Here is a 21,910-nt window from a genome sequence, read left to right as displayed (position 1 = left end):
GGATCGGGATGAATACAGAGGAAGAAGAGGTGCAACTGATGGGAAGCAAAACCCATCCTCTTTCTTTGCTTGCGTTTCTTTCCCTCTGATTTATCTCTCAGAAATAAGCATTTGGAACTTAGCACAGCCAGAGATCCAGCACCTTCCTGGCGGGTTTCCTGCCGGCAAGGGATGAGTTGAGGAGGGGACATTTTTGCAAAGGACTTTGAAGAAAAGAATCTCTTTCCTCTTGGGAAGATCCCGGCCTTTGCCACAAAATCCCTTTTGCTTGAGAACCTCTTCTAAAAAGGGAACTCAAAGAGGTAGAACCTCAGTTCCTGGTTTAACCATCCAGAGGACATCCGAAGATGCTTTTTCCAAAAGGCGGCTGAACTTTCTTGGTTATTGTCTTTGAAAACATTTGGCTTCTCATCCAAGAAGCTTCTTCAGTTCTGCTTGGATCAGGTAATCAAGGTGCAGAACTGAAGAAGCTTCTTGGATGAGAAGCAAAACATCTTCAAGGGAAAAAAAATGCCCAAGAAAATCCAGCTGCCTTTTGGAAAAGCTCCCTTGGGACAGCCGTGACCTGGATGGTGGAGAATCTCCACAGGTTTATGAACCAGCGTTGGGGAGTGGGCTTGTGGGGGCAGAGAGAGATGGAAGTGACTCTGGTGAGATCAGGGGTCACCTTGGGCCTCCCCTGCCTTGCTGAAGGAAAGCAGGCGAGCGGCTGGCCCAGCTGCAACCCAGGTCTCTTTGGCAGCCGAGGTGCTTACCTTATCAGCTTCCAAATTCATAACACCTTCCTCTGCCAGAGGAAACCAATTAGGTGAAATTGCTTCCTTATTATGGAGGAAAGGAGAGTTTAAATCCTGCAGTCAATACATCGTCCTGGGTTTCATGAGGCTGAGGAGCTTCTTGCCGCCTTTTGCCCTTCCACCTGCCTCTGAAGATTATGTCTCCTGTTTTAAAGCCTCGCCCGATCAAATCTCTCGATAAGGAATTCATCTCTTTAATAGCATTGACCTGACTTGGCAGAAATCCCATCTCGCTATCCAGTCTTTGTTTATTTTCTTTTTTTTAATCTAGGAAGAGCCTTGGGCGTCTAACCTCCTCTGCACAACAGACATTACAGACGGTCCCTGTTTAGCGACCACAACGGGGACTTGGTCGTTAAGCAAAGTTAAATGGAACTTTGATGGTGCTTATCATCTTCCTTCAACCTTCTTTTGCTTTATAAAGAGCACCGGTACAAGATGACTTTTTCATCCTCCTTGTCCCTTTGAACCATCACTAAGGAGGCAGGTGCCAAATGGGAACTATTTTTTATTTCTGTTTATCAGATTTCAAAACTACTAGGAAAATAAAAGCTCATTTAAGTCTTGAAGGAAGGCCTTGCAGTCCTTTTCTGCTCAAAAAATGAAAAGTCTCATCTGAAGGGGCAGGAATCCTTCTCTACGTCCTGATGCACATGCAGACAATCTAACAATGTAGGAAACACAGCCATTTGTGCTTGATTCTACAAGCCATGATAAAATAAGGCCCAGCCTATCTCCTCCAACTGAGAGTTTCATTCAGCTGGCTGAGTTCTTTAGAACACACTAACGCTTGTTGTGTCCAAAATGGATGAAAATCAAGCCTGTTTTTTCTCTTAAAGTACACAATTTCAGCTCTGTTTTTTTTTAAAAAAAGTATTTCATACCTGCTGCCTTAAGGACAGGCAACCCTCTGGGTGTCAGCCCCTCACCCTGCGCCCAGGGCTAAGCTGTTTCGGTGAGTTTCCAGGAGTTGTGCAAAGTTTAAGAACCCTCAAGTATAAATCCGTACCAAGAAGAGCAAGGATTTTCTTTTCTTTTCTTTTTAAAGTTAAAACCTTGATACTGTTTGGAAGCAGGATCCTCCTGCCTCTGTGCTACCTTTGGGAGCTGAGCTGAGCTGCTCTTTTGGGAAGCATCATCATCTTCAAAAGACCCAAAACGCCCCTTTGCCAATCCTGCAGCATCTTTTGGGGGATAATTCTAGCAAAAGAAGAAAATTGTACGCTGGAGAAAACTCCCACAGCTGCACTTTCTCCCCAGAGTAAGTTCACACCATGCAGCAAGTCATGGCATGAACTTGGCTAGCAGTTAGCAGCAAGTCTGAATCTTGTTTAAGCCGCCTAATTAATGTGGGGCTAACTGGGGGGGGGGTGTTTCATGGCTAATCGCCCAGCGTTCCCTCACTGTGGAGACACCTTGAATGTTCCAGCGCCATCCAGCCACACGTAGGGCAGCTCCTAAAGACACTCATTAGATTTTGCATGCAAATAGGCTTCTCTTAATTGCTGGCTTGTACAAAGTAATTAGCAGGGTGTTCTCCCTCCCCTTCCTTTTGTTCTGTTCTCCTGCTTTGCGCTGCTTCTGCCGTCCTTCTCTACCCTTCCTTGCAGTTTCCACTAGGATTATCTCTCCACCTCCTTTTCCCCCTTCTCTTCTTTCCCTTCTCTCTCCTTCCTTCCTTCCTTCCTTTCTTTCTTTCTTTCTTTCTTTCTTTCTTTCTTTCTTTCTTTCTTTCTTTCTTTCTTTCTTTCTTTCTCTGGACTCAGCTATCAGGAAATCATATGCAAGCATCTACAGAAGCATCACGGTTGCTAGGATCACATTGTCCCCAATAGAAGTGGTACCTGGGGGCACCTGAGGACTCTTATCAGAAAGAAATACCCTCCTCCCTTCTGTATATTTGCGGTAAGCTGGAGATAAAAATGGAACAGCATAAAATAGAAGCGAAGCAGGGTTTCAGAATATCTCTGCCTGGGAACAAACACTCCATATGGATGAATGGCCAGGCTGGTGGATGCCATCTCCAGCCTGTTCAAAATGATTCCATTGGGCAGATTGGCCAAGAACGGCAGGGGGGAGCATCATGGTTTGGTTGAGCATCGGAGTCCTGGCGCTATTAAAAATGAGAATGGCCCATGACAGGTCGAAGGGAGAAGGCTTGACCCTGTCCTCTGGCCAGTACGGCCCTTGACTTACGACCACAAATGAGTCCAACATTTCTGTTGCTAAGCCAGGCAGTTAAGTGTGTTTTGCCCCATTTTCTCACCACCATCAGTAAATGAATCCCTGCAGCTGTTAAGCTAGTCACACAGTTGTTAAGTGAATCTGGTTTCCCCGTTGACTTTGCTTGTCAGAAGGTTGCAAAAGGGGACCCCGTGACTCCCCGTGGGACACTGTGACTGTCATAAACGTGAGTCAGTTGCCAAGTGTCTGAATTCTGATCACGGGGATGCTGCAACGGTCATAAGTGTGAAAAACGGTCCTAAGTCGCTTTTTCAGTGCGGTTGTAACTTCAAACTGTCACTAAATGAACGGTTGTAAGTCAAGGTCTACCTGCATCCCACTGAATTTGATTTCCTGCCTCTTTTTTTTTCAACATCTTTATGAAATTAAGGAGACAAACCGATCTACCGATGTTTGTCATCTAACAGTACGCAGTTGTTCGTCTCTTGTCCAGCATCTTTGGGAAAGGCTGTGGAAATTCTGAATCAGCGTTTAGAGTCAGTTGAAGGAAGGTCTATCAATCAAAATTAAACTCCAGGCCGAAGAGAGATACTATTGATTAACAGAATTACTAATCCACTGATGAGGCTGTTATTTCCTGTCAGAAGATGACGTTAGTAATTTGGGATCTTTCCCTGCATCTTTTTCCTTGCAGACCTTGGATGCTGCAAAAGGGCTTTGTTATGTGGTCATTTGGCCAGCTGGTTCTTTGACCTTTTTTAAAATTTTATCTGTTCAGGTTGCAAGATGGGAGCACACAACCCGGTCACTCACACGCATCTTCCGTTCTCCTTATACAGCCTGCTACTTCCTGGGAGTTGTCATCATCTTGCTCAACTTTCTGCGGAGTCACTGGTGAGTCTCACCTTTGGGGGTGTTTGATGGGCCTTTGGCAAAAGTTGGGGGTGTCAAAGCATCTCCTTCAAATGGCTATGTGGCTTCCTCCCCAAAACTTGTAAAGATTGAAGGAGAGTTCCATGCTCATGTGCAGAAGTCTGTTTGGAAGGCGACAGAGAAGATGAGATGGTTTAAGGCAGATGTTTCTTCAAGTCAGTTGCTTGGCCTCTTTGCTGGAGGAGAAGAATTGCCTTTCCTGAGCTGTGTGGATCTCCTTGTCAAGATGACTGTAAGACGTTTGCGCATGATCTGGGATTTAGACCTGAAGGGGAAAACTGTAGTGTTTGATGGAGCAACTCTAGGAAGAGAAGTTCATCTAAGGAAGAAAGACCTAATAATTCAAGTAAAAAGTTCAAAATCCATATAAAAGTCAAGGCAAATGTCAGCAGGACCTTGGACAGTTCCAAGAAAAATCTCCTGTCTTCTACCTTCAGTTTTGACTAGGTTTATATTCTACTTTTACTCCTGAAGCTCAAAGTGCCTACAAAACATCCATCCTCCAGTTTGTCCCATCTCCAGGCTTGTGATGTAGGTTGGGTTGAATGTGACCTGCCCCAAGTCCCCCAGTGAGCTTCCACGACTGAGGGTGGATTTTAACCTGGTCTCTCCTAGGCCAACACCAACATAGGGTCATGTTGTATCTGTAGGAACTGAAGCCCACTGGGTTAGTGCCTTTCTACCAATGGGCATGAGTAGATTGGTCCTCACTTGGCTTTACAGCTTTTGACGACCATAAAGGTGGGGAGATGGATGATGCTGGAGGTCCTCCTCTTGAAGAATCAATCAGAAACCATCTCCAGCTAAAAATCACCATTCTAGTCCACCTTCATCTGTTGAAGGAGGCTCCAAATGTCAGTTGGATTAAGACTCGTTTGGGGACTCAAGGCTCTGGTCTCATTTGAGGCAGCATCCTCAACGATGCTCTCCAAATCATCATGGGATTGTAATCAAACCCAACAGAATGGCACCAGGCCGGGGTAAATCATTCCCTATTATTCCTATCCCTTGTGGATTTACTTTATCACTAGGTACTGCAAGGAGGTGTCTCAGTCCAGCATCTTTTCCCCATTTTTAAGAAGGGAATGAAAACACTGTGGCTGCCTAGTTTCGTTTTCAGGGTTAGCGAATCTTCATGTTTACAGAAGCACCACGGATTATCTGTGCATTTAACTCTCAGGTCATTTCAACTCTCTTATCTTGGATAAGGCAAGATAATGCTCTCTCTCCCTACTCAGATCTGCTCTGTAATCCAGTATGAATGATGTACTGTACATTATGATAATGTGTCCTTAGATGTTCTCATTGCAAGGAAGGTAACCTAAGCAGGCGGGTTGACTTTCCAAAAGCTTTCCCCGTATCCACAACAGCTCCAAAGGTTTGATTGCTCTGCCCTGGATTCAAGACTGAGGGGGATACAGAATTATATCCAAAGTGTGGACCAGCTGAATCTAAATCCACTCTCCCCCCTCAACCCTCTGGGGCCATGAATACTCCATGGGAGCAAGGAAAAGGGCACAAAATCCTGTTTTTAAGACTTGAACTTGGTGACGGCAAAGGGAATCTCAGAATTAAACTGTTTTTGCGTGTTTGAAGGTTTTACAATCTTCCTAGGGCAGCATTCACGAGCCAGAATAAATGATGTATGAGAAGACAATTTTTTTAAACTTCTATAAAAGTTGAAAATAAATTGCAACCTGTTTGCCCTCCCCCTACAATCAGTCTGCTGATGACGACCGTGTTTGCTTTAATGATAGATACAAAAAACATGGTAAAATCAGGCCGGTCATGTGGGTGACCCATTTTATGACCCTAATGGGCAGGCTGCATTATGGTCATAAGTTGAAGACCAGGATGCTTTCCCTGAACTTCAAAAAGCAGATATCCAAGTGCATGGCGCAAAGAATCCATCTATTTAGCCCAGCAGCTCTTTAGTGGGAGTTCCTTGAAGTGAAGATGGTGAACTTTCCAGCAAAGCTCTTCAAGAACGATGTCCCTCGCCCTAAGGCAGAGCTCAGCCGAGCTCCCAACTCAGTTATTAGCTCCAAAGGGTCACTCACACCACATAATATTTAACTGACTGTGAGTTGTGTCTAAGAACAGTGGTTCTTTCTCCCAAAAGTAGATTCCAAACAGTATTCAAGGGCAGCCCCACAGTACAGTAGTCTAACTTGAATTTAATCAGGCCACAGATAATAGGAATTCTTAGATCTCTACTCAGCAGGAGTTTGGTTGACTTGAGTGGTAAAAGAGGAATGTAACTTACAGAATTTTAAGTGTGGTTGTCTGGTTGGGGTTCTCTTTATCCTCTTACCAAAATGGGCACATTTAAAATTGCACGCCTTTGTGCTAATGCTAGGCACACATGTTGCTTCCAAGCAGCCCTCCTTCCCTCCCTCTGATTTAACGGTGCATGAAATCAGAGTGAGACAGCCCTCTGTAAACCGGGTTTACATTAAGTGTGAACCAAGGTTGATCGATCGATCACTCTGAGTAGGATTTTAACAGATGCCCTGAACCTGATTGGCTCCAGATGCCAAGCCTATGACATTAACTTAAGAAATCATCATTGGCCAGAGATATGAATGCTTGAAAGGTTTATTTATCAATAGTGAGGTCGACCAGGTAACAGGGTGGACCTCCCAGTTCATGTGTTAGGTAAACAAAACTCTGTTTAGGAAACCATCAGTCTTGGCTCCAGGAGAAGATGGTCCATTAGCATGAGCAAACACTTTTGGCAGGTATGAAAATACAGCTCAACTAGAGTCGCTAATGGAAACCGCATCCTTGTTTGCAGAAGACTTGAACCATGAGCAAGCATGGGACCCAGAGTAGAAGGAGGATGGTGTGTGCCTAGCCAGACCTGGCCAGGGGTCCCAAAGCTCCGTGGCTGTTTTCAGCAGTGTTGCAAGTTTTCAAGTGGTCATTTAATCCACTCTGTCACAGTCGATTAATCAGCCGAGGGGCCGATTCAAAAGCATGGGAAGGAAAAGAAAACCAGCGGATGCCTCGGTGGCAGAATTGGGGCACTAGAAAAAGATGCCTTCTCTTCAAATGCCGGGTTGTAGCTTTTCTAATAGAAACCCTAGTCATTTTCGCAGTGTCATTTTTCTCCTTTCTCTTCTATCAAACATTTGTTTCGTACGCCAAGTGAAATAGGTTGGAGTCCAAGAAAAATTAAGTGGCCGTCTGTAGCTCTGATACATACATTTAGTGAAAGAAATAGGGAACCAAGAAAAATGAAAATTATGGAAAATAAGGGAGGAAAGGGGGAAGAGAGAAAAGTGTAGGGTAGAGGAGAAAAAACAAAAAAGAGCATTGATTTCCGACTCCCTTTGGTGCAGTAAAATAAGGCAGTAACATGAAAACTCAACTTTTTACCTTTATATAATAATATATACTAGCCATTTCTGTAACAGCAGACCTGTCTAATCAGCAAAACCCAAAATCAGAAATAGGAAAGTCATTATGAAAGAATTCTGCTGACTGCTGTGTATTAAATGCAAGCCCTGATTATAGTGAGATCAAATTCAGTTTCTACCTGTTTCTTGGGGTGGGTTTGGGGCTGTTTGCTTCTCATCCCCCATCCACAAAAAAACCCACCTCATGTGTTCTTTCGTCCAATATTTGTTTTCCTTCCAGGGATGGGATAAGTGCAGCGTGAACACCTGAGTTTGGTGTTAGTGCCAGTCTGTTGCACTTGGAGAGGGAGAGACAAAAAGAAAACAGGCCATTTGCACCTCAGCAAACTAAAACAGGGCAGGAAATTGAGTTTTCTGTTTGCCAGAGCAAAGATGCTCCTTCTAAAAAAAGCTTCTTCTAGACTTTTTGCTGAAAAAAAAAGAGAAAAATGAACGATTTATGGGACTGCTTATGGAAAGATGGAAATGACGATGTAAGCTTCAAGAGAAAGGGTAACATTTGAGTGCCTTTATAACCACTATCAAAAAGATTGGAAGCCTTCCTTCCTCCCTCCCTTTTTTTTCTTTCTTTCTTTCTTTCTTTCTTTCTTTCTTTCTTTCTTTCTTTCTTTCTTTCTTTCTTTCTTTCTTCTAGTTCTATTTCCTTTCTTACTTATTCACTCTTCTAACTTACTTTCTTTGTTTCCTTTCTAATATTTCTATTGTTTTTATCGTGTTAAAAAGTCTTTCAATAAAAATTTTAGGCACGTACAATGTTTGTAATTAGCAGAGTCTCCTTTCCTTCGGCCTGCATCACCTTAGGAAGGCTTCATCACCTCAACAATCTTTTTCATCTCTTACAGCTTTGGAGAAGCGATGAAGAGTCAGCCCAAGCTACCACAGCTGGATTGTCTTTTAGTGTACTATGCCAGTGTCACTCTCATGGCAGTGGGCGTCCTCTTGGTGACCTCCAGCTTCCTAGCCCTGGGGTTTATCGGGACGTTTTTAGGTAAGGTCAACTTGATCATAGCTTGATGCCACCTTTCTCCAACACGGTTCTCCTAGATCAGCGGTTCTCAACGTTTGTGTGACGGCGACCCCCGTCACACAAACGTTATGCGCATGCGCGGCGTGGCGCGCATGGGGGTGGGGCCCCGCGCACGGCACGCATGCGCGGTGCCCCCCCGTGCGCGGCGCACATGGGGCGGGCCCCCGCACACGGCACGCATGCGCGGCGGCGCCCGCACGCGCGGCGCGCATGCATGGCGGCGCCCCCGGAGGCACAGGGCCGCCCCCATGCGCGGCACGCATGCGCGGCGCTGCCCCCCAGAGGTGCACTGCCGCCCCACGCGCGGCGCGCATGCGTGGCGCCGCCCCCCAGAGGCGCGCCGCCACCCCCACGCGCGGCGCGCGTGCGCGGCACCGCCCCCCCGGAGGCGCAGTGCGCCCCCGGAGGCGACAAAATGGCGGATCGCCGCGTTTGGCGACCCCACAAAAGAGGTCGATCGACCCCAAATGGGGTCGCGACCCATAGGTTGAGAACCGCTGTCCTAGATGGTTACAGACAGGCAACATTCTCCAAGTTGCCCCAAGTTAAAGCTGGTTAACAATGGGGGCCTCTACAGGGCAGGTCCAAGGTATCAAAATGGCAGCTCCTTTTTGGTTGGATACACCACAATTTCCCCCTCTTTCTTATTCCTGTTTCTGCTGCAATATATGGCACAGTGGTTAGAAGGCCGTATTGCAGCCTAATTCTGCTCACGGCCAGCAGTTCGATCCTGACAGCTTCAAGGTTGACTCAGCGTTCCATTCTTCTGAGGTCGGTGAAATGAGGACCCAGATTGTTGGGGGGCAAGATGCTGACTCTGTAAACTGCTCAGAGAGGGCTGTAAAGCACTGTGAAGCAGTATATAAGTATCTAAGTGCTATTGCTTAGCTTTTCAGGATCCACCCAGGTCTGTTTGGTGCTCTGCAGGTGGGGAATACACCACACTCTGGCCACACAAGTATTGCTGGACAAAGAGTTGGCTCTGTTTAATTCTGCAATTCGGGACGGTGTGTGTAAATAATTTCTGTGTTTAAATAATCAGATGGTTATTTTCCTGGCGCCTCCAATGTAGGCTATGGAGTTAGATTGGCACAGAATGATTCACACTTGATAAACAACGGCTCGGTGTCCTTCCCATTTCCTGCACAGTAGGGGGCAGTTTCTCCACAGTTGAGGAGTCATACTTGGCTGGCCCATTTACTTCCTTTGTGTCTGTGCTTGTGAGCATGTAAGCAGCCAGAGGACTGCTTGACCGACATTCTAATCCAAAATCTAGGCCATAGTGGACAGGGGGATATAGCCATCCCTCGAACCCTAGTGTTCAGCATCTCACTTTTATGGGGAGAGACAGTTGCTTTTTTGATTTCCCATGGGGTTGTATTCTTTGACGTGGTGAGACAGGAAGATGTCTCTTGTGTGAATGCAGTTCTCTTCAAGTTGTGTTGTTCTTCGTCTCTTATGAATTCAGTCCAGTAAGGTTTATGTCACAGTGACTTAACTAACTTCCGGTATCAGAGAGGGAAGAGAAGACTCATCCCCTGGAGGGGATTGAGCAGACTGCTTGGTACAATGCCCCACATTTCTTCTTGAGGGACCAGAACGGCTACCTCAGACTATGGTCGATTTCAGGATTTCTCAACCTTGGCAACTTTAAGTTGTGTGGGCTTCAATTCCCAGAATTCCTCAGCCAGCATGCATGAACTTCAACTCCCAGAATTCCCAGACAGCTGGAGACTTGGTCCATGCATGTCGACTGAGGAGTTGAGGCCCATGCATGCTGGCTGGGGAGTTGACATCCATAGCTCTTAAAATTGCCAACTTTGAAAAACACTGGCCTAGCAGAGCCACTGTTCTGGTCCCACCAGAAAGGTCTCCAGGACAGGGGTCTCCAACCTTGGTAACTTTAAGACTTGTGGACTTCAATTCTCAGAATTCCTCAGCCACCTCTGCTCTAGGATACCTTGACCTGGACCAGAGCAGAACCTCTTGGACCCGGAAGGTCCTATCTTATCTCTAGGAGTGTCCATTTAGGGCCAACTGCTCTGCATCTGGCTTGCCTTCTGCTAAGGCATCCAAGTGAGGTCCACCATGACATTCTGTGGCAGGAAGCTCCAGTGTGGCAATGCTTACTTGAGAACACTTGAGGCCATCTAACGGTGTGCCTCAGAATTGTCAACCACTGTTTCTCTTTCCCAACCCTGGACCTTTATTGGTGCATTCTGGATCAGAATCTCACCACCAAGAAGGAATCAACCTGTTATTTGGTATGGATTTACTGTTGACCCAAACTTCTAGGGGGTGAAATGGCCCCATACCGACATCCTAGTGGTGGGAAATAAAATTATTTTCCTCAGCAGAAACCATTTCTCTCTTGATTCTTCTCTCTCTCTGCCATGTCCTCTCACTTGGCCTTTTGCTTCTAATTGCAAGGATCTCCCCCTTTTTTTATCCCACCCAGATATCTCTACCTCTCCCCCGTTTTATCTTGTTGATTGGCGATGAATTTCGACAAATTCACCAGCTTCCTCTGCGGCTTTTTGATTTGCCCTCCCATAAAAGGGGAAAGTAATTTTCCATCTGTCTCTTCCTCCAGATGGACCAACACAGCTGTGTGCAATTTGGAATTGAGGGAAGGGGAGAGCAGAAAGAACAGAGCTACAAAAGAACAACCCCGGCACACACACACAAACACAAATCCACGCTAGCTTTATTTTCTTGGCTTTTTGCATTCCTCAATATAACTTCGAAAGAGCCTATCTTTTGCTAGGTTTTACTGGGATTGGGAGGCGGAAAGGAGAGGTGCAAAATTTACAGTTCGTTGGGGTGAGGAAGCCATTCCCAAAGCATGTTTGTGGAGAAAGTCATAATATTGTAGGGAGAAGAGAAGCATTTTCCCATGATAAACAGGAATGATATTGTCTCCCTGGAAAGCAAATTGCTTTGGCTCAGTGGATTGCAACCCTTCAGAAACTAGAAAGTTCCTATTGCGCTTAAAAAAAGGGGGGGGAGATGACCCTCGCTGTTTTGTTTCCCACCATTCAGACCAGATGATCTTCCAACATTCTTTAGACTAGTTTGAAACGGCTGGAGACTTCAATCGATTCTCCTTTACAGCATGACCCAGCATGTCTTTGTGAAGGGGAGTCCAGCTGGGAAGGAGATTTGTCTTCTGCCTCAGTCCACTGTCTCAATTCCTCTGTCCAGAAGGATTGTAATTTTGGAGGAAGAAGACCTGAAGACTTCTCCTCAGTTGGATGTCATGCTGAAAATAGAAGAATGTAAGCAGTGCCCTGCTGGATTGGACGTCTGGCCCATCTTGAAAAGCAGCCCATTCTCACAGAAGTCAACTAGCTGCCTAAGAAGCCCACCCAACTCTCAGCAGATGGTCTTCAGGAGCGATCTTTCTCTCATCAAGGCTAAGCCCGGTTGATCCCCGGGACCTCCATGAATTGGTCCAACTCTTATTTTGAAGCCAGCCAAGCTGGTAGCCAGCACCACTGAGAACCACCAGTCCAGTAGACCTTTCTCCAACAGTTGACCAACCAACTGCTCAAGGAAGCCCACCAGTCTCAGCAGAGGGCCTTCAGAAGCCACCTTTGTGGCCCTCAGAGCCAACAGCCGTTGATCTCCAGGACTTCATGAATTGATTCAACCCTTTTAAGAAACCAGCCAAAGTATAACGGTTCATGCCGGGATCGTGAGTTCACAGATCCTCTGTCATCCAACACAGCATAGGAGACAGAAGAGAGAGAATCCATGTCCCTCAGCTGCAATTTATTACAGAGCCAGTTGCCAGGCGTCTGAATTTTGATCATGTGACCAGCAACGATCATTAAGTGTGAAAAACGGTCCTAAGTCCCTTTTTTCAGTGTTGTTGTAACAGTTGAACGGTCACTAAATGAACTGTTGTAAGTTGAGGACTTCCTGTACTAGCAAGCATTAGGTCCTAGTTTTGTTTCCTCCCACCTTGATTTGGGAGATGAAGGAGCTCCTGACCCCCTTCTGGGGGGAGAAGAGAGTCCGGGAGTCCTGTCAATCCATCTTTTCCAGAAATCGGGGGCCCTGAAAAACTTTCCTCGCCTTTTGAGCAAAACGTATACAGAAATGTAACTGAATTCCTTTTCAGGACAAAGTGAGCTTTACAGCTTCTAAATTGCTTTTTTAAAAAAAAATGGGGAGGGGGAGAACGTTTTCTTTAAAGTTATGGCTCTTGGCGTCTAAGTCATATCAAATACAAACCAATTTATTTCACTCCTGGCCCCCTCCTTGAACTACAGTTGACACTTCTTTACAAAACCGGGCTGTTAATTGGCAGTAACGACAGGTTTCAAGCAGCAGTGAGCAGAGTGCAAAAATTTATTATTCATCGGTACCTGGGTCAGATCGGCAATTTCCACAGCTTCCTACCATGTCAAAAAGCCATTCTGGAGCTCTCAGGAATGAAAATACCTCACCTGATTTTTTTTCTTTTTTTTTCTCCCCTCCCGCCCTCCGGATGATTGCCAGAGGCAGCTTAGTGGGATAATGAGAGGGCCAAAAAAGTTTTCCTAATAATTTCTGCAGCCGGTTGAGTCACTCTGAGCTTTGTGTGGTTTGTGCATGGAGATTCTCCAGGTCACGGTTGTCCCAAAGGTGCTTTTTCACCAGGCAAATGGACTTCCTTGTTTTTCTTTGAAGATGTTTCATTCTGAAGCTTCTTCAGAGCTGAAGAAGCTTCTTGGATGAGAAGGGAAACGTCTTCAAAGAAAAAGAATGTCCAGTTGCCTCCTGAAAAAGCACTTTTGGGACTTGTAGGTTAGTGTTAAGAGTACAAAAAAAAAAAAAAAAACCAACCACCAAACAAACAAGGGAGACATGCCAAGTTACTTCTAAGCAGTTTCCTTTACCATTCCTCATCTATAGACAGCAGTCTTGGTTGTGAACAACCTACAAATCCCCCAAACAGCAGGGATGGGAAAGGACTTCTGCAGTTTCCCTGCATTGGTAGATTTCCATGGTCAACCTTCTCCAGATCTTTGGGCTTGTGAGAATCGTCAATGCCAACCCAATTGGTTGCTGCAGGAAAAGGCCTCTGATCTGATCCAGCAAAGTGATTCCTTGATTGACTCAACTACTTGTCGTCTTTCGTTTCCAGGTGACTATTTTGGCATCCTCATGGAGGCGAAGGTGACCTCCTTCCCCTTCAATGTCATCGATAATCCTATGTACTGGGGTAGCACCTTCATCTATTTCGGATGGTCCCTCATGTAAGTTCTGTCTTCTTCTTCTCTTGCTTCTTCACCAGGTGAGAGTTTTGCAGCCTGGTGGAAAGGAGTCATTTTTCCTTTCCTCTGTTATCCTTCTATTACCCCTTTCTCCTTCCCTAACACCCAAGCTTTGTCCCCTGGATGGACATAGGCAGTGCAGACATGAGCACGAAGCCACCCATCCTTGGAAGAAGTAACTTGGCTACATATGAATGTTGGAATCTGTGCACTGATAGGATGTAGTCTTGGATCGGTTAGGGAAGGAAATCACTAGAGATTAGCCTGACTTCAGTGGAGTGTGGGTCCACACCCCTTGTCAAGCCAGGCTTGGGTGAGGCCGTGTGTTCCTCGGAGGTCTCGGAGAGAGTAAATCAGGATAGTGGTGGAGCTTCAAAGCTCCAGCCTGAATGACGCACTGACTTTTGCTCAGACACATCTCTGCCGTTTTAATTAGCCACTAAGTGAGTGTGGCGATGAGCTGGCAAGACTGCTGAATGGCTCTCCATAAAGGGGATGAAAAACAATCCTTGAGCCAAAGAAGCATCAGAGAGGAAGACAGAGAGCTCTCTCAGCTCCTCAAGGAGAGGCATTTATGCAATGATGCAAAAGGCACTCTTAACAGCCACTTCAGAAGTTGAATGAGGGCCATAAATGGTCTAAGAGGACAACAGCACAGTCTGCAAGCCAGCAGGTCTCCTAAGGAACTGGCGTAGCATCCTTATGGCATCCAGTTCTTCAGGCTCATCTTTTTCTTTTTCTTTTTCCTGGTCTGACCCTTGTTCTATGGCAACGGCATTCTCCTACCTGCCCTTAGGTGGCCATTTGAAGGACAATCGTCCCTGTTCCAAGATGGTTCTTCCAATTAAAAAAAGGCAACTGTGCGCATGCACAAGTACGCTGGGCTGCTAGGAGAGGAGTCTGCAAATCCTGGCACCTCAAGGTGCCCATCAGGCTTGGCATGGATGGAGGAGTGGAAAAGTGAGCAGCCACTCCACCACCCTCCCGCCCCCCAATTTTTGAGAGAGCTTTTCAGGGAAGTTTGGGGAGATGAAATGGTCTTGTGGAAGAACTGCTAGAGTGAAGGCATTCAGTTTCCTCTCAGTTCCCCCAACCCTCTTGCAGATGTAAATATGGCCAACTGTTGTCTCTCTCTCTCTCTCCCTCCCTCCCTCTCTCTCTCTCTCTCTCTCTCTCTCTCTCTCTCTCTCTCTCTTTCACACACACAGGCATATACAAATATACACAAAAACACAGTAGGGCAGACTTGAAGGGGCCTCAAAAGAGATGTGAACCCTGTTATTCCAGCACTGCCAGCTTCCAATAAACTCTGCAGTAGCATATCTTGGTTTGAATCCAGACTTAGAAAGGGCAAAATGTATTTCTGGAACCAGATTTTTCCCTCTTCCTGCAGAAAAGCTCACCCTCGTATCATGAGGGACACATGAGCCCACACCCGTGTTTAATCTTTCTCAGGATTAGACACCCCCCCCTTTAAGCTATCACCCTAAAGGCTCCGTCAGTCTTTGCAAACGTTTTCCCACAGCCTGTGACATTTTTGTGCATTCTTTTCCCAGTGCTGTGCCCTTTCGATCAGGCTTCTTGTGAGCTGCTTCTTTCTCCAATGAAAAAGACGAAGACCATCATATCTGGAGAACTTGTGGAGTTTTCGTAGTATATTTAAGCCTGGTGTGTGCACTGTTTGCAAAAAAAAAAAAAAATGAAATTAAAGCAGTTCACATTTTTGCTAGCAGCTAGATGGATGGCTCTCCATCCCTCTGCTGATTCAGAGTGAGCGAAGTGCTGTGATTGTGTTATAAAAGAGGGCTGTCGAGCCACACTCTGCTCTGAGTGGCTACCTCATCGCTGTCTCCATGACATCCGAACACCAAGGCTATTTCCTTCTACTTCATGAGAACATTTTTTGCTACAACCTCATGAAAGGGACTGAGGAAACAGATCAAATTTCCTGGTTTTAACCCAAACACACCTAGGCTAATATTAAAAAGCCCAGCAATAAACATTTTCCCCTTCATAAATGTTACAAACTTAGGACTGAACTAGAACTGACAATGGGATTATTTGCATCAACTGTTTTCCAGTTTGAAATAGCTCTAGCACGGTGAAAAAATAAATGCATTTAAGAAACACAACACTTTTGGGAGAGGGGTTTAATGGCTACTGGTTGTGTGCTATTTTAGGGGCTGTTACACAAAACAATGCATGAGATCAGGAAAAATTTAAAACTTAGAAAACAGCAGCCGTTTTCTGAATCTACCTGCATGTTTTAGGAAAATATAGTCAAAGAAATATTTTAAAAATTGTTTGTTCCTGGTCAAACGTTGCTAAATAAACAGCATTTTAACTGTAGATCCTGGAAACTGAGGATAAGATGCCTAGACTTATTTGGTTGGCATTCTAATTTCCATTGGCCAAATAAATCTGCAAATCCAAATGTAATTCTTTAAAAGTCAAGTTAAAAGTTCTGCAATGAAAAAGTGTAGAAAAAGAAAACTGCAGACAAAAGAAGCCCTACAAGAAAAATCCCAAAAGAAGTGAATTGAGGAAAAGTGGGTTCCAAAATGCTTAGATTTTCATGTGGATTGGAACAGATGAAGATATGGAAATATTATATGGAAATGTTGCACTGAGTGAGTTTTAGATTGGAGCAATAAAAAAACTAACTGGACATCTGTAATTCCATCTCTCCAAACAAGTTCTTCTTCTTAGCCTCATAGGAAAGTCTGAGTGTCCTCTTTTACGCGGCCTTCCTGTTGACAGCTAATTCTTTGCCCTTGAAGAAGAAAATCCATGTTTATTAAGGGGTCTGAAAATGAGCTTGCATATAGGGAGAAGCGTGATTAAGGGCTAATGACTTAAATCTATTGCAGAGCCATATTCCAGAAGTTTAATTGAGGCTATTTTAATCTCTCTTCCCCTTGCTTTCCTTCCATCTTCCCCCTCAAGATGTTAGCTCCATAAGGTCCCCCGAATCGGTTTAGGCTGCACTTCAAAAGCAATCTGTTTAGAAGGAGAGGAGACTGGCTCTTTAAGTCCTCTTTATATCATCTCCCTGGAGTCAAACTCAATAATTCCACCAGAAGATCGAGGTACTTTCAACTCCATGCAGAGATGAGGTCAGTCTGAGGTTCCACCAAGGCTTGCTAGAAGCTCTTTGTTGTGTGCGAGAGACAGTAGGTGTTGGGGAAACAAAAACTGGCTATGACTCCATGTTTGACAGAATAACAGAGTTGGAAGGGACCTTGGAGGTCTTCTAGTCCAACCCCCTGCTCAAGCAGGAGACTCTAGACCATTTCAGACAACAGGCAACGGACTCTTCTTAAAAATCTCCAGTGATGGAGCACCCACAACAGTTTAGCCTCAATGCTCTTTCAAAGCTTGGCTGGAGCTTAAACCTGCAGGCAGGATTGCCATGAATGAGGCAAACTCAAGGCTAGAAGAAATCCTGATCTACCCTATTTATTGAAGAGCGTTAAGAAGCCATAATAAAAGAATTCCAAAGACCGCTGGGTGTTTCAAGAGAAGGATGTCTTTATGGAATCCATATTTTTGCACGTTTTCCCTTCCCCACCCAGCGCAGAGGATGGCCCACCTGTCTTACAGGGGACCTCTATTTTCCACCTGTCCTTTGTTTTTGTAGTACTCAAGTTTACCGTCCTGCTATTCCTCTCCAATGTTTATGAAAGTTTCACAATCTGTAATGACATCTTCTCCATTACAGGTTCCCCAATAGATGTTAGGTGGCCCCCTCTTCTTTTGGGCTGTTTTCATAACTTGGCAGTTGAACGAGGCCATCTTTGAGTCCATTTTGTGGCTCAAGAAGTTTTGAAAGTCTCAGTTATCAGGTGGCTTCTCGGGAGAGATGGATCCCCTTGGCAGACGAGCCAGGAAATGGATCTTTAACCCCCAGCCTTGTATTTTGAACCAGACTTTGTTTAAATGAGTTGTTGACTGACTCTGTTTTTGCTCAATAGGGTTAGGCCAGTGTTTCCCAAACTTGACCATTTTAAGGCATGTGGACTTCAACTCCCAGAATTCCACAGCCTGCATTGCTGGCTGTGGAAGTCCTCATGCCTTAAAATGGTCAAGTTTGGGAAACACTGGGTTAGGCCATCTGATCTTCACTCCCTAGTGTTTAAATGTTCTCTCTCTCAGCATTTCCCAGTGTGGCATCTGTGAGACTGGACACAGTTGCCCACACTCACCGAGCCCTCCTTAGCTTCTGCTTAGTCATGATCATTCATTTCTCCATCGGCCAGTGACCCATTTCTTCTCTAGCTAAGTCAGCTCAAGTTAGAGGGGGCCAAATTGATGAAGGCTTCCTCCCTACAAATCTCTCGAAGGGATTAAGGCAGAAACAGCATGAGTTAGTCCTGGCCGAAAAAAGGGGCAGATTATGCCAAAATTGTCAAAAGATTGTCTTGGGAAACCAGTTGATGCCTAGTTAGACTTTTGACTGCTTACTCTAGGGTGTCAAATTGAGTAAGAATGCCTCACAAACCTGCACCACTTTCTCACAAGGTTCTACAAATCCTACATAAGTAGCAATTTTGGGAATTAAAGATGAAGGGATTTGTTGGGTGCCCTGTCTCTGAGCAATGATCCCTTTGGAGGTTAGATGGATTGAATGTATTTACTTTTGATCCATCGGCCATTGTCCTAGAGTTGGTTCAAAAGCTTTCACTTGAGATTTGGCCTTTGCACGGACAACAGTAACCTAACTTAAGATATTTTGGGGCCAACTTTCTGAAAAACACCAAGTCCGTGTAGAAGAGTTCCAAAACAGCAATGCAGTCTCTTAAAGCATAAATAATTAAATCAATGCTACCCATTAAATATTGGATGAAAAAAAATCATTGCTGGCCATTTAGAAGGCCAAATTGAAGAGATGTGTCTGCTCTTCTTCCAAATTGCTAAGTGAGCTGGGACCAGTCTAAGCCTGGAAAGGACACCTGAAGAGGAGGGAAGGAGGCCAGGCGCCTGCCAGCTCATATTGTGGCAAGGATTATATAATTTGAAAACCAGACCTGAGCAGTTTACACATTTAAAGTTGAATCTGGAGGATGTGGTGGCCCTCTAGAAGTCCTTCACCACTGTCTGGATTGTCTCAGCACTGCCAGAGGTTCAGTCAAGCAACATCAGGAAGACCATCCAATTATCTCCTAAATGTGGGGTCCTTGATGCTCTCTGAGCTCGGTTGTTCTCTTGCAGAGATTTCACGTCTGCGAGAAAATATTTCACATCTGCAAGAAAGCAACCAAGCTCAGGGAGCACCAAGGACCATGGTCTTCCTCCTCCTCCTCCTCCTCCTCCTCCTCCTCTCTGCAGATCCCACTCCCTTTTAGTACTGATGATGCTACCTAGTTGGGTCATTAAATGTCTGCAAGAAAGCAGGCAAGCTCAGAGAACACCAGGCACCCCAGAGTTCAACCTTGAGCTACAAATATTCTGTTCTACCGGTCTTTGCTAAACGATCAGTCAACCCACCATTCCACACACTGATTATCATCTTTTCATCTTTTTCCATCATAGAGGGACAGAGGTCTATAAAGCTTCAGAAGCTGGATTATAAAACAGTCTTGGCAGAATGTTGCCAGTAGGGCTAATTATTATGAAAAAAAAATCTGTTGACCCTAGTTTAGACCCATTCCATTGCGCTGTGGTCTTCATTCAGAGACCCATCTCAACCTGTTGAGCTTTTGGTAGTTTCTCATGCCTATTCCAACCTTGGCCTACATTTTTGCCCTGGATTTGGGGAGATTTCTGCTCAGTTGTAGCTGCTCTCTGCCCCCTCCCCATCTTATATAACCAACATCTTTAGCTCTTAAGGAGCTGACATAATCTCCCACCTTATCCTTATAGCGCCATCTTCAGTGAGTCAAATCACATTATTCAATACAGCCAAAGCAGCCGATACCCACCATCCTCCATAGCTCCTAATTGAGCTATGACTCAATTAGGTCAGCATAATTTTTTTGTTGACATTGTTCTTCTTTTGTTCAAAAAAAGCCAGCAACATTTGACCGAGTAGCCTAGTTTGCCTGTGGACAGGCAAGTTCCCAAGTATTGGGGGGAGGGGGGCCTCAGTTTCTCTCTTGCTGACTCAGCCTTCTCTTGTCTTCCCAACTTTTGTTCTCTTCTTCTGACTTTTCAAATCAGGAACGCCAGCCCAGTGGGTCTCGTCCTGACCGTGGTGGTGGCTCTGTGCTACACAACTGCTCTGCTCTACGAAGGGTGAGTTGCTTCTGTGCAGGATGAAAAAAATAATGAGGCATGATTTCATTTCAGGGAATTGTGTTGAGAAAGGGGATTGTGTTTTTTCCCCCTCCTCCTTGCCTTCAGTTAACCTACTTGCTGTGTTTTCCCAGCAGAGTTAATATGGGCTGTGATTCAGAGTGGCGATTTGGTATTGTCTACCCTGGTCATCAAATCTAGGATTGTTCTCCAGATATTTTCACTGGCATTTTTCCATAATATTCAGCCTTGGACATGCAGGTTGGGGTTGATACAAATTGTAGTGGGGAACATCTTACTTAGAAAAGAGATTGTCACCTTTTGCTTTCAGAACCTAGCTGAGAAGAAAATCATTTTTTTTTTTTTAACAGTTACTATAAAATTTACTCATAAAGTAAATGAAACTTTATAGTCCCATATTTTTTCTGAATATAATCTATCCATCTTCTCCATACAATAATGTATCTTTCTTGTGTATGATCCTTCAAATAAGCAGAATTTTTTGCCATTTCTGCAAAGTCAGAAACTTTAAATATCCATTCTTCTAAATTAGGCAATGAATCCTTCTTCCAGTATGAGCCTACTAATAACGTTGCTGCAGTTAATAAATTCAACATTAAAGTAGTTTCTTTGTCATTTAAATCATTCTTAATTTGGCATTTCAGACCCCTCAACTCAGTATAGGTTCAGACCTATCTTTTGATTTTCTGCCTTGAAATGATAAATTTGTTTTGGGTCAACGAGACTGAGGCATTCTAGATGTTTGGAGAATCAAGGCCATTCCAATGCTTACACCTGAGGTTGTTTTTTCCAGAGTTGGACCAACAGGTGGATCTGGGTTGGACCAACCTGGGGCTGATGTTTCATTTGGTCAGTTGAAACTCCTGATGGGAACAACTCGCCACCGAGAACATATATAACGTACATAACAATGTGTGGTCCAACTTTTCCAAGAAACCTTGTGTTTTGCAAGTTTCATTGACGTGTTGATGAATTTTCCAGTACCCACACAAACCTAGAATTAAGCCTCTCCAGCTGAGTTAATCGTATGTTAGCAGTTATGAATATTTCCAGGTCATTCATTCTAAAGAGATTCACAAAAGGAAGGGGAGGTTTACCTTGGGTTCTTCTGAGGCACATGCAGGGCCTTGAGATGGCCACACTCTGTGCGTTTCCTTGCATGGTGGCTAAATGCCAATCAACCTGAAGAGTGGAACAAGCATCTTCAAGGGCTATGTCAATTGTGTCATTTACTGTGTGCTTGGATGCTATAGATGATGTTCAAACCTATTCAACTCTGAACTTGGGTTTAGTTCCACTATGGGTTCTGTCTTTTGATCAAGCTCAGTTGATCAATAACGTCTGTCTCACTGATCAAAGTCCAAGGAGATTCACTGACGTTGCTCAATAGCAGAACATTAGTCTAGTATGCCAAAACAGCCCACGGCATATTGTTTCCAGCTGATGATAGTCCTTCTCACATCCCAGGTAGACCTGGTTCATCCAAAGAGATAGTTATGGATAGAAAGCAGGTTCTGCTAGAAAGCAGTTGCTTAAAGGACAAATCCCAAAGGGGCTTTTTTGAAAGGCAACTGGACTCTGTTTCTCCTTGAAGGCCGTTCACTTCTCACCCAAGAAACAAAACGTCCTCAAGGAAAAAGAAAGTCCACTTGTCTTTCCAAAAAGTCACCCAGGACAACCATGACCTGGATGACTGGGAATCTCCATAGATATTTAAAGAACAGATGATGGCTTTGTGTGGTTTTTATGGAAGAAGGTTCCAAGCATTCCCTCAAAGGGATCTCAGTAGAGAATGGAGAACGAGATCTACTTTATACCTGGAGACCCACCCCCCTCTCAGCATGATAAAATGAGGTCAGATGTTCAATGAGTTGGTACTTAGGAATTCCCTCCACTGACAAATGGAAATTTTTAATCTGCTTACAGTTTTTCTTGCAAAGTTTTCTCACAGGACATGAAAGAGACTGAAGGAGGACAGAGGTAGAGATCTCCCTACCTCACCAGTTGTTCTTTTACAGTTACGAATAA

General features: G+C 44.8%; 1 protein-coding gene across 4 annotated transcripts in view; it reads left to right on the top strand.

Moving 5' to 3' along the window:
- The window catches only part of PEMT (phosphatidylethanolamine N-methyltransferase), a 28,940-nt gene that overhangs the window by 5,200 nt on the left and 1,830 nt on the right, over positions 1-21,910 (top strand). For 2 of the 4 annotated variants that reach the window (XM_039367999.1, XM_039367998.1), the window contains exons 3-6: positions 3,760-3,875; positions 8,179-8,324; positions 13,498-13,609; positions 19,787-19,861. In XM_039367999.1, the coding sequence (XP_039223933.1) occupies positions 3,760-3,875; positions 8,179-8,324; positions 13,498-13,609; positions 19,787-19,861 (449 nt within the window). The other 2 variants (XM_039368000.1, XM_039368001.1) reach the window with 2 other exon arrangements.

The sequence above is a fragment of the Crotalus tigris genome, unplaced genomic scaffold (assembly GCF_016545835.1).
Source record: "Crotalus tigris isolate CLP2741 ecotype Arizona unplaced genomic scaffold, ASM1654583v1 scf7180000020608.1315917, whole genome shotgun sequence".
Lineage (NCBI taxonomy): Eukaryota > Metazoa > Chordata > Lepidosauria > Squamata > Viperidae > Crotalus > Crotalus tigris.
The sequence above is the reverse complement of the archived record's forward strand: the minus strand, read 5'-3'. Positions and strand labels throughout refer to the sequence as shown.